We start from the raw sequence: 13,051 nt of genomic DNA on the forward strand, positions 1-13,051 counted from the left end.
AAAATTTCTAGATATCTCAGAAAATATTCACAAACTTATAAAAAAACTTGTCACATTTCAACAAGTTTTAAACAAGAATACAAACTGAGTATAGATCTATCAATAGAGCATATTTCTGTGGTCTACAGATCATTTTTCATAATTTCACTTGTTATAAGAAACACGTCTATAACTAATTAAAACAATCAATTACGTTATTTATACAGAAAATATCATTTCTATAACAAGTTTTTTCTATTTATTTATATATAAAATTATCTATGATTATTTTTGTGCAAAAACTTCTAGTAATATTCTATATTATGTTTCTTTAATTGTAAAAAAAGCTTTAAATACATTAAAATTAGAGATATTATTTGTCTTCATTTATCATTACTTCTTTCAAATATTTAATATACATTTATTTTAATATAACAAGTTATATATATAAAATTTTAATTATAAATATATATTCGGTGAAACGAATATATAAATCACATAGTACTGTAATAAAAATATGTATACAAAAATTATATAAATTATACACTGTATCTTTAATTATTTTCAATAAAAAATAACAATTATATAAAAAGTTTTTGCACAAAAGACTCAAATTTTCTTATCGCAATAAGAAAGATTATAATTAAATTTTGTTCTACCTTGATACTTACGCAGAAAATTGAACCAACATTTGTTGAAATGTTGTCGTTCCAACAGTAGTAGACATTTGACTAATACTATTAAATAAAGATTCCGCTTGTAGATTCTCTGGCAATCTAGTTAGAAACTGTGCACCATGTACGAAGTCCATTTTCAACAATTCTTCCTGATACAAGTGCAATACTCCCAGCGCTGTTCTGAAGAGGAACTCATCTCCATCTCTAAGAAAGACATCCCAGACTCTACATGCAACATCAAGAGGCATTGCTTTGGCATATATAGTATATAACCAATCTAATAGATATAAATCTGGACTTAATCCAGCTACAGTGAAATGGGAAAAGATTTTTGGCAGCTTATGCGCAAGAGCACTGGAATATACCTTATAATAAGTGTCCATTCTTTTTTGGTCCAATGTAAAGGCGGCTCTGTGACAAGGATAATTTAGCAAATTCGCGAAACAAGCAAAGGCGTCTGCTGGCTCCATGTTTAACGATAGCACAGCGCCAATAAAACTCATTCCTTGCACGTAGCCTACATCCGGTCTGTAAACGGCATACGCTGCCAAAATACCCTGAAGACTATTAGATAATGGTCCACCCTCTTGAAAGACACATAAGGTAGGAAAGGTACGAGATACATCTAATCTGATTGCAGCTAACGATTCATTGTTTGGGCTCGACATCGCTCTGTCTAAACAAAGATTATAAAGATGCGGCGTTATATTTAAATTATTTGAAATTGCTAATTTCCATACCCTACCACGTACACTCGGCGGTAAACCGCGCCACCATAGCTCCCTCACTTTTTTCATATTTTTAACACTTTCGAATTTAGGTAAGACATGCACATTCCACGTATTAGAATCTTCGGTTAATCTCTCCTCTTCTTTCAGTTGATATTCTCGTTGTTGTTTACGTTCCTTCTCTTCGCGTAATTCCCTCTTCCTCGCAGCTTCTAAAATAGCAGTGTATTGCTTACGATGACGTTCTTCTTCCAGGACATTTTTAGCTGGTAAATTTGCTGGTCTCGGTTGTTGAATTAAAGCTGTACTACCGCCTACCTTGTCGATATTTCTCGACGGGCTACTGGTAGGTGTCGACTGTTGAGAATCTCGATTTTTCCATGAAAACATATTCTTCGTAAAAAGTGAGTTTATTCCCCAACGTTTAGGTGCCTTGTCGGTTTTTTCCACAACGTGTTGCTCATCAGATCCCAGGAAGCTTCCTGACGGTGATATCTCGCTAAGGGAAGACACTGTGCTACTACACGACCGTGGCAGGCTATTCCTTGGACTGCTGTTAGCACTGACATTCTCGAGTTTAGTATATTTGTCCATTTCAGGTTTGCTAGATCGTTCCTTACCATTACACGGAGACTCCAAGTACTGAGAGGTACAGTCAATTTGTGCATTGTTGAGAGCTTTAGTTTCCTCCACGGAATACAGCTGCTTCGTCGAAGGATTGTAAGCCAGGGACATGTTCTCCAGAGCATGATTCAGACTGGTTCCAGCTACCCCTACGGAGACCACATTACCCGCGTCGTACCACTTGTTCTCCCTGATGTGCACGCACAGAGCCTTGGTCTTCGTCGCCGGAATAGGCGCGACGTCACAGGCCAGTGCCTCGTCGACGTTCACGCTGTCGCAGCGCACCGAGTCCCCGTTCAACGATACCAATTGCTGCTTACCGATCTTGGGCGCGATGTTACTGGCTATGTAGCAGCTGGACTCGCGTCCGGCGACCTTCACCACTTGGAAATTGTTGACCGCATTGTTGTAGCGTGACTTCGCTGCGCTTTCCCCCGATACCTGGAGGAGGCTCTCCGAGGACGGGACAGGAATCGGTGCGGTGGTGCCATTCAAACGCGGGGACGTTACGGGACTCTTCATGGCTGATGATCTCCTAACCTTTCGTCCAGGTCGCCTCTAGTCCAGGTGACGTATAGCTGGTGACGCGTCGACTTCTTCGACGCGAGACTCACGAATCCATGCATGCTTCCTTATCGATTGTCAAGGGTCTGCGAAGGGCCAGCATGGAAAATGGACGGTCCGGTTTCGTTGATATGTCGACTGCGACTCCTTGGACAATTTCCAATCCAGCGGACGTCCTCGAGCGGAGCGACGAGCTCGGGTCTCTGGCAACTGTCACGCGCACGTCACATATCGTGATATATCCTCGCTCCGGTCTCGTCAAATCGTAATTCGGCTTCTATATTCGTCAACGGATAAGATTCTCGTCGGTCGCGTCTAAAAATACAACGTCCGATAATAATATCGGACGCGAGACGCGAGGCTGGAACGAAGGAGGATCAAATATATATATATATATATATATATATATATATAGTCACAAACCGCAGCAGAAAAATCACGCTCTTTGAAATTAGTCGCGAATCGGGAGATCAAAGAGTGCATCACTGCGCATTAAAGGCTGCTATGCATGAAATTATCCGAAGAGAAAAATATAATTCGAGCGGTTTCGTCGAAGAATAAAATAATTATCTTGTATTTTATTTTAAATAATGCGATACAAGATTTGACATTTGTCGCGAGAACAGCTGATGCTGTATGCAATTTTTGCGTTGCGATAATGCCTTTATTAATATGACGCGTACTCGATTAAAAAAAGGATTGGTAACACTGCAGCAGGGAGAAGTGTCGAATTCACATATTTGAATTTCGAATAGCTGCGAATGTATAATATATTTTAAATTAGCGCTAATTTTTATTCAAATTTTATCTTTTATTGTTAGCAGCTCACTTCAGAAAATTGATTAATTTCATTAATTTTCATTAATTAATTTCAATAAATTTCGTTATCTAATAGAAGAGTTTGCTTTTTAGTAACTTTAACTAGCAATATTTTAGGATCTAAATCATAATTTTTTTATTGGACATTGAACGTACGAATTAAAATGATTACAATAAGATTTAATTACGACACAATCAGAATGATGAAAATAATAATTGCGCCACTGCGCCACTAGCTGTGACCTTTCCCCCATCTGCGCGTCACATTCCATTCTCCCCACTCCTCCCCCCATTCGCTCTATCCCCACTCTTTCCCCTCCCCACTCCACCTACGCGCTGTTCTGCGCAAGTGCGCACCCATCCACAGCTTCGTCATTCGCACGGCGACATTCGAACGAGAGGGTGTTGTTATTCGCGCGCTGACAATTTGACCGGAAAATTGATTATCGAAAGACAATTCACTGTATACGAATTAAGGAAATTTACGTTTTGCGACGTGGCAGCACTGAGTTGATGAATTTCTGTGCTAGCGCTAAAAGTCCGAATTTTCTCACTCGATGTACCATCTAGAATTCGCGTGACTCTGCTTGTCGGGAAGCCGGGCGGTGATTGGCCGGCCGGGAATGTAGCGAAAACGGATGTTTGAGAGATATGAATGATAAGATAAATTTGAATTTCTCTCATATCTGAACGAAAAAAACACAGAATTCATATATAATTCTACGCATTGAAGTGTCAAAAATGTTGATCTACGATGTGTTGCACAAAGAAAAGGTATATCATATTGTCGCTAACGATCTCAGAAGCCTCGGGGTTAAATATCGCTTCAAGAAGAGTATGCTTAAGAGCGAACGACCCGAGGCCTGCAAGAACATCTCCAAGAGAATCTTCAAGACTGCCTTGTTTTATCAGCCTCTGGACATTGTGAATTTATCGTCAGGTGCCATAGTACACGTTCCTGTATTTGTGATTCAAGCCTCGACGTTCCTGGAAAAGTATATCACTCAGGAAGGCCTCTTCAGGAAAGCTGGTTCTCAAGCCAGGCAGAAGGAATTGATATCTCGTCTGGATGGCGGTGGCAGTTTAGGCGAAAAGAATTACGCCATTGATGTTGCTAATTCCTTGAAATGCTTCTTCCGTGATTTGCCAGAACCATTGATTCCATATACTTATCACGACTTGTTTGTACACTGTGCATTGTTAAAGAGTTATCGGGTACAAGCAATACTGTTAGCATGTACACTGCTACCTCCGTATCATTTAAACACTCTAGCGTTTTTCATGGAATTTTTGAAAAAAGTTTCCATATACGAGAAACAAAACAAGATGAGCATTGAAAATTTGGCAAAAGTTGTCGGACCCAATATTATGCCGTTGCAAGATACATCCATGTCAGCTGTACAGAACAGATTGCAAATGCATTTAACTATTATTAAGGTAATATAATAGAATGTTTTTAAGAATACTGATAGATTGCACACAAATAGATGTATCATTATTTATAAAGAGATTATTATTATAGATTCTCATTGAAAACTCAGAAAAAATTGGTATCTTACCACCTCATATTGTGCAAAGTATTTCTGCTGAAACAAGCGGCAGCACGGATAATGGGTTGGACTCCTTTGAACATGGGAATTCTAAAAAGAAGAAGCATCGTAGTGGAAGCCTTACACGTAAGCTATTATGTATATGTATACGTGTAAAACATTTTTACATAATGTTAAACATTAATCAAAATAATGCTTAATTAAATGATTAACAAGATTAATAAAATATACATTATAATTTGGATAGAAAATACTAACAGAATTGATAAATTCATATATACTTTTTTTATATATTATTATAGCATACATATAACAAGAGATAATATATTATTATTATATTTATTAAATATATTGTATTCCTTGTGTGGCATGTTCTATAGGAATGTTTAATGGTTTGAAGAAAATGGTTGGAAAAGGTACAGATGACACACCTAATATCAATCATCTACATCCTGCTGTACATTCAGGCCTATCAAATATGCCTGCAAATAAATTTACCAAAAAACGAAAAGTAGCTGAAAGAGAATATCCCCCGAATATAAAGAAAAAGTATGAAAAGATTGATTTTATTGTTCTTATATTTGTTTTTTTTTATATATATATATGTACAATTATTTTAATATCTATATAATCTATTTATATACTTTTTATTTTCAAAATAATATTAAATATAAATAAAACAAATTTAATATATATATGTTTTACAAGAATTTAACATGTACATGTTTTAGAAGAATGGCTGAAAAGTTGGATAAATCAAAAAAATTAAGACTGAGTTTGGACAAATTTGTACCTAAGAATAAGCAAGTAAGTATAAATATGATTCTATATTTGACATCAAAAGTTTAACTAAAACTGAATATCAGTAGATATATTTCTTACAAATTTATAAATTTGTACTCAAGTAAATAACATTGTATAGTTTGTTTAACAATAATTTTGATAAAATCTTTTTAGAAGAACGCTGATGATTTATCTGGTTTATATATGAATAATTACAAGTCATGTAGTGAAAGACATTGGAATTCGGTAAGCAATACTTTCAATATATATAAAATATATAAATATAACAATGAAATAACATATATAATGAATTATAATGAACCATTAAATAATTATTTTCAGCAGGAGTACGATGATATGTTTACTGATGCCACTGTGGATTTATCAGATGATGGCGAGCAGAATTTACTTATAAATGAAAGCCATTGCAAAAGTGATGATCAGTGGAATATAAGCAGAAATTCAAGAAAATTGGATGCTACAGATGAAAGTGATAACCTTTGTTTGATGCCTGAAGAAAAGACTGATTCAGAAGAATTTAATACTCTTCTCAATGCTGATACAGTATCTTTATCAAGTGATCAGTGTGACGAAGATTATGTCAAGATCTCTAAGAAAGAATACGAAGAAATAAAAAATCGAGTTTCTGCAATCGAATCGCGTATTTCTCAAGAATTTGGATGCATATATAATGAAGAAAATAATATGTCTACACATTCTGTAAACAAAGTACAAACAGCATATGAGAAAACATTAGAAGAGGCTAGTATCGAAGATACTTTGACGAGTGATTATTTAGCAAAGAAATTGAGTAAAGAACTGAAAATTAGAAGATCAAGAGAACATAAAATAATAAGATCTCCTAGTGCAAGGAAAATTGGTTCATTAAGAAGACGTTCACAGGAGAAGATTGCAAGGTACTTTTAGATTATATCAAATTTTTATAATTTTTCTTCAGTATTAAATAAATGATAGTCATAACTACATTATACACATTCTAAAATTTTATAATTATTTCTATATATATTTATTGAAAAAATTTAAATATTTTACAAAATAATTGATTAGAGAGTAATATATAAAAGAGTAATATAAAAGAATTATTTGATTATATTATGTAAATTAATTACATTTAAATTATATGAATTATTTTTTATTTATAGCAAACGTATTAGACGAACTGCATCATGGCATATTTCACCAGAATTTAACCTACAGCATCATGTTCAACTTGAAGGATCAGTAAATGTTCAGCCCATCGAAAAACAATCGAATTTATTTTCTAATGAATACTTAGAGAAACAGTCCTATCCCACAGAAAGATATAATGGAATTATTTCCAACAATACAAGAGACGAAATAACATATTTACGTAATCAGATGAATACAGCAATTTCTCGTTCAGCAGAGCAATACAAAACTTCAAATAATGATTTGAATCTTTCTGAATTTAAAGATTTAAATTTGACGAATAATTGTACAACCTCATATGTGCGTAGAGCATCATCTTTTCATGGAAAAGACTTTGTAGATAATTCGTGTTATTTTGAAAAGAAAATTGATGACTTAAAAAAGACCAATAGTCATCAGAACATAGCCTTAAATAATGATTTACAAAGAGATAATATTGTTTCTGAAGGCTCAAAAGAAATATCTTGGAAAGATGCAGATAAATATTTTCAATCAGCGTCCCGAATAAACACACCTACTCCACAAACTGGTAGGGCATCGGTTGCAAAACTTCGAACGCAAAATGCTGGTATGGTGCTAGCCAAAGCGAAATTGTTTGATGAATGCACCACAAAAACATCGGAATTTGTTTCTGCCAAGGTATTAAACAGAAAACAGTGTGGTAATAATGTAAATAAACATTCTCGGAATATGAATACTAAAGAAATGGATATGAACACTGAACATTTTAAGCAATCATATAAAAGGACAGAAGTTTCTCGAAAACAATCGAATAAGGATTTGAAAAGTAAAATATCTCCAAAAGCACAAGTCAAGACACAAATAATAGATACATTAAAACCACTTCAAGAACGAGTGGATAAGAATTATCATTCTACACAAAAATTCGAATTACAAAATCAGAAATTCTTAAATAAAGATCCAATTGTACAAACTTTTACTAAAGATAAAGGAATTAATGTTACAGATAATATGGAAAATCGTCAAAAAGAAAATATTGCTGCAAGAGTATCTCCATTGACGAAGAAATCTATCAATACAATACTGGAGATTAATTCAAATATGTCTCCATATAAATCAGATGTTAACAAAACGCCGCATATTAAGCGACCTTTAACAGTAAAGACTCCGAAAAGTTCTAAATTGGTGCGGAGGCCTCCAGTTGATACACGTAGAACACCATTGAAAGCAACAGCACAATTAGGAACTCCAAAACGTCAAAGTCCTAAAAGTATCTTGAAAACAAAAGCTCTCAGTATGCATACATAATAGATGCACAAAGTATAATCATAAATATTATATGTTAAATTCATGTTATCTCATATATATGTTTTATTTTAAGAAATTATATAATTTTTATACACATATTTTTATAAGTAAATATCTGTTTTGTGGTGTTCCTAATATATTAAGTATATTAGTATTAACAGAATAAAAAAGTCGATATAAGAGTAAGAATTAGAATGTCACAAATAAAATTAATAGATTATGCATAAATGTTTAAAACCACAAAATAAAATGCTAAAATCACAAGTCATATGGCTTGTGATTTATATATAAAGAGATGCTTTTATGGATTTATATTTCTCTATAATTTATTTTTTAAAGACTTTGGAAACAAAAATGAAAATATTTAAAATATTTTTAAGAGGCTAGTCATTTTGTGTATAAACTGCCTTTATTCACATGTGTTCTAATTACATGCACATTCACATGACAAATTCAAATCCATTGCAATATTTATATATCATTGCTTATTAACATGTAATATACACATCATCACAATTGACATTTAATTTGTGAATGTACTCATACTATAGCATTAATTAAATCATAATTTTATTTACATGTATTCCTTTATTTTTAGTTCTAAAAAAATTTGTAATGTTCCCGCTCTTTTTCAAACATTTGCGATACCATACAACAGCGTTTTTTGATGAAAGCGAAAATCATCATTATCCACGTGGTTCAACGCAGTATGTAATCATTTGACGTATGACCAATCACGTGGCACCGCCTGGCCTTCGCTTACTGTCAAATTAATGGTTGACATTTCGCGTCTCGCTGGAGTATAATTAATAGAATAAACGCTATATAAAATCGTAAAGAATTATTATACGATTCTATTGTTTGCTCGACGTTTTCGTATGTAAAAACAAAGAAAAAAATCGAAGATATCCGCGTTGTACTTCGAAACAAAATAATATTTGTATACATATAACGGCGGGGGGTTAGGATAATCGAAGATTACCGCGACGATATCAGCGCCACGTTTTAATACTGAAAACTCGTGTTGGTTACTGTACAGCTGTGAGGTGCGAAACCGTCGTAAAATTCTCCGTGTGACAAGTGTCAGGCTATATTTTTCTCTTCTTCGAATAAGCGCGACTCCGCTGGCTGACGAGAGGGCGAGCATCTTCAGCGCGAAAATGAGGGAGGCAGGAATAATGCTGATAAGCACCGCGCTAACGTGCGTTGTTATCGGCAATGCGTACTACCAAAGAAAACAATTCTATCCGACCGTTGTTCACATAACCAAATCCAATCCGAGCATGACCGTGAGTTTTTTTTTAACGTAACGTGACATTTCCGACTTGCCACGCGACCGCCGTGCGCTCATTGTCATACATATGTATATGCTTTGTGCTCAGGTGATTTACGCTCAAGGATTCATACTCGCGTTCATGATAAACGCCTTCCTGCGAAAGATCTTTTTCGGTACCCTACGTGCTGCCGAGCTTGAGGTAAATTCATCATATTCCTTTCTTAATTTTTTTCATCTGTCCTCCGAGTTTTTCGCATAATTATGACGCAATTTACTCTTGCTTTGCAGCATCTGGTGGAGAAAGTGTGGTATGCAGTGACGGAAACATGCTTGGCGTTTACAGTGTTCAGGGATGATTTCAGTCCTAAATTTATAGCGTTATTTACTCTCCTTCTGTTCTTGAAGTCATTTCACTGGCTCGTGGAGGACCGGGTTGATTATGTGAGTTAAATTTCAAATCGTTTTACTTGAAATATTCAATGGTGCATGAAATATATTTGTATGATTTTTATTGAATATGATAAAGTTATTTGTAATTGTCTATAATTATATTTTACCATACATTTGATTAATTTGTCTTGTTTAGATGGAAAGAAGCCCAGTAATAACATGGTTGTTTCATCTCAGAGTTGCTACTTTACTAGGACTTTTGTTTGCCATAAATTTAACAATGATCCATTATGCTTATAATACAACGGCCACTAAAGGACCTTCTGTACAACTTGTATTTGGTTTTGAATATGCAATTTTGCTGACTGTTGTTTTTAACATCACTGTAAAATATGTATTACACACTATTGATCTGCAAAGTGAAAATCCATGGGATAACAAGCCAGTATTCCTGTTGTATACAGAATTGATTATTGGCTTATTAAAGGTAATTAATCTAATACAAGAATTTTGTAAATGTTTATAATTACATATCGCGAATTGAAACAATTATTTCTCTTACAGGTTATCCTCTATGTTGCCTTTGTGACTTTAATGATAAAGTTATTCACGTTACCTCTATTTGCATTGCGTCCTATGTATTATACAATGCGTGACTTTAAAAAAGCATTTCATGATATTGTAATGTCACGAAGGGCTATCAGGAATATGAATACACTTTATCCAGATGCAACAACTGAAGAATTAGCTGCTGCTGATAACGTCTGTATAATATGCCGGTAAATATTCTCACACGTAAAAATTATTATCTTATCTATATAATGTCTTTATATCTATATTTTTAATGTCTAATATGATTGTGTGCATTAAATTGATACAGAGAAGAAATGGTTGCAGCCAGTAAAAAGTTGCCGTGTAATCACATCTTCCATACTGCTTGTCTACGTTCTTGGTTTCAACGTCAACAGACATGCCCGACATGCCGGTTGAATATTTTGCGACCTACACCGAACAATGTACCACCTAGACAACAAAATCCTCCCCAGCCAGGACCACAGGCGCCTCCTCAACCTCCACAAGCACCTGGTGGCAACCCTCCTATTGGTATGATTTTATATCGTTTGCTAGACTCGAATTTTAGATATGAAAACAAGTATTCATTTTTAATCTAATTTCTGTTACTTAAAATGTGTAGGGCCACCATTTCATTTCCCAGTATTTTGGACTGGATTACCAGCTCCAGGAATGCCGGAACAACAACAACAACAGCAGCAGCAGCAGCAGCAGCAGCAACCGTCTCAAAATAATGCTGGAAATACGCCTCCGCCTCAAAATGTACCACCTACCGGAAATATACCGCTTTTCCCGCCACTATTTCCTGCAATAGTGCCATTGCCACCTATTCCTGTACCACCACCAAATTTAACTGAATTAAGCGAAGAAGAGCTTCGAGCGATGGAAGGTAATTTGCGGCAAGCTGTTCAGGCCAGGATACAAACGTTGCAAAGAATTCAACTTTTATTGGATGCAGCCAATGCAATGATGAATCAATATCAAACAGTGGCTGTTACAGCTAAGTGAGTATGCAATTTAAATTATTTACATTTTAAAAATATAAATTTATATATATATATATATATTTATATATAATAATTTATATATAAATAATGTGATATTTCTTCAGCGTTCCTGTGCACAACAGCAGTTCTACAAGCAATATCGATAGTACATTAGATACATCTACAATGGCAAAACCAAGTACAAGTAATACAGCGCATACAAGCGCCGGGATCACTGACGAAAGTTCTCAAATTAAAGTGGAAAACAGTCCTACTCCAAGTACGTCGAAAGAAAATACTTCTTTTCCAAGTACGTCAAAGGAAGATGTATCAACATTTAATGAATCTGCTGATATATCAGATTCACCTAGGACTGAGACAGAATCTTCGAATGAACAAGAAATGTTACGCAGACGTAGATTACAAAAATTTTCACCTCCGCCAACAGAATAAATAAAAATAAAATTGTGTGATAAAGATTATGTAACATAATAGTCTTTAACTTGGTTAATTATCGGCCTCAATTAATACGAACAATCAATAATTGAGGATTGTAACAACTAAAGTTTGGATTTTGTGATCGATATGAGAGTTTGTTGAATGATATTGGAATCAGCCAGTCAATCGGTTAAGGACAGATAGAAATAATTATAAGGAATTCTCTAGCGATTGTTAAATCCAGGAGTTAGTAATAACTGAGACTGAAAGCTCGAGACTCAAATCATAATTTGAAGTTATCAGCATTCATAAACGCATGAATTATTTTTTAATGAAATGACAATTCTTTTGTCTTTCTTTTTATAAACTATTATCAGAGTATGTATAAAAAGTATGATAAATTAGTTCGATTGGCATTACATTTTGGAGATTTACATAAATATGTTTATATATTCTTACATTTATCTATATATACTTATAAAGATTTTCTTGGTTCTTTATTTATAAACTTTATAATTTGTGTTATATGAAAAAATTTCTTATGAAAATTTGTGAAATTAATTCTATACTATTATATGTATTTGAGTACCTACGTCCCTAAGCTTTAATATATAGAATTGAAGTTTCTCTCTTATGTACAGTTATAATCATATAATATTACTATGTAAATAAGCAATTTTTCTCTCTTATCTTTTTATGATTATATCAAGAAAACACTAATTATAATAATAATTTCTAATAGTTATTATATGTAATTTATTTATTATTAATATATAAGCTCTTTTTTATAAAAATATTTACATCTGCTTATAAAATGATATATATATAAGAAAAACAGAGATATAAACTTTAACTTGATTTGAATAACTATCATTTTAGTATATATATAAAATTCTTTTCTATAAATAACAGTCTTTAACAAATAAATTCTCGAATAAAAGATAAGATTTCAAAGTATTGCACACAGGATAAATATAACTACACATTAAAATAAAGTTGCCACAAGATATTACTTTTCTCTTTTATAGTATGATTATAATTTTAATTTAAATTGTTCCAATAAAATTATATTTTTAAATTATATGTTCATAACTAGATTATGAATGGCCAAAATGAAAAATATAGGTATATAAAAATAATGTGGATATTAATAGAAAGAAATTATTCATTGTCATAGAAAATTGCCATTTATTTACATTTAATA

General features: G+C 33.5%; 3 protein-coding genes across 8 annotated transcripts; 2 read left to right on the plus strand and 1 right to left on the minus strand.

Moving 5' to 3' along the window:
• Positions 1 to 484: 484 nt before the first annotated feature.
• LOC114940255 (TBC1 domain family member 14) lies at positions 485 to 3,214 on the minus strand. 2 transcript variants are annotated; one of them, XM_085480935.1, is made up of 2 exons: positions 1,022 to 3,214; positions 800 to 881 (listed from the first exon to the last, which is right to left on the minus strand). In XM_085480935.1, the coding sequence occupies exons 1-2, from the start codon at positions 2,528 to 2,530 to the stop codon at positions 861 to 863; spliced, it is 1,530 nt and encodes a 509-aa protein (XP_085337061.1). In that variant the 5' UTR covers positions 2,531 to 3,214; the 3' UTR covers positions 800 to 860. The 2 variants fall into 2 exon arrangements, with proteins under 2 accessions (XP_029170657.2, XP_085337061.1); XM_029314824.2 differs by having other exon boundaries at positions 485 to 3,214.
• Positions 3,215 to 3,762: 548 nt separating this feature from the next.
• On the plus strand, positions 3,763 to 8,761 carry LOC114940261 (uncharacterized). Of its 5 annotated transcripts, XM_085480905.1 has the most exons (8): positions 3,763 to 4,828; positions 4,914 to 5,067; positions 5,322 to 5,490; positions 5,673 to 5,748; positions 5,899 to 5,970; positions 6,067 to 6,641; positions 6,888 to 7,554; positions 7,883 to 8,013. In XM_085480905.1, the coding sequence occupies exons 1-8, from the start codon at positions 4,133 to 4,135 to the stop codon at positions 7,934 to 7,936; spliced, it is 2,463 nt and encodes an 820-aa protein (XP_085337031.1). In that variant the 5' UTR covers positions 3,763 to 4,132; the 3' UTR covers positions 7,937 to 8,013. The 5 variants fall into 5 exon arrangements, with proteins under 5 accessions (XP_085337031.1, XP_085337028.1, XP_085337029.1 ...); XM_085480902.1 differs by having other exon boundaries at positions 3,764 to 4,828; positions 6,888 to 8,761; XM_085480903.1 differs by having other exon boundaries at positions 3,764 to 4,828; positions 6,070 to 6,641; positions 6,888 to 8,761.
• Positions 8,762 to 8,920: 159 nt separating this feature from the next.
• On the plus strand, positions 8,921 to 12,641 carry sip3 (septin interacting protein 3). Its single transcript, XM_029314834.2, has 8 exons — positions 8,921 to 9,473; positions 9,567 to 9,659; positions 9,749 to 9,901; positions 10,047 to 10,337; positions 10,415 to 10,629; positions 10,731 to 10,954; positions 11,046 to 11,427; positions 11,535 to 12,641. The coding sequence occupies exons 1-8, from the start codon at positions 9,345 to 9,347 to the stop codon at positions 11,860 to 11,862; spliced, it is 1,815 nt and encodes a 604-aa protein (XP_029170667.2). The 5' UTR covers positions 8,921 to 9,344; the 3' UTR covers positions 11,863 to 12,641.
• Positions 12,642 to 13,051: the final 410 nt, after the last annotated feature.

This window comes from Nylanderia fulva, unplaced genomic scaffold, assembly GCF_048542155.1.
Source record: "Nylanderia fulva isolate GAGA-0341 unplaced genomic scaffold, ASM4854215v1 Scaffold16, whole genome shotgun sequence".
In the NCBI taxonomy this organism is placed as follows: Eukaryota; Metazoa; Arthropoda; class Insecta; order Hymenoptera; family Formicidae; genus Nylanderia; species Nylanderia fulva.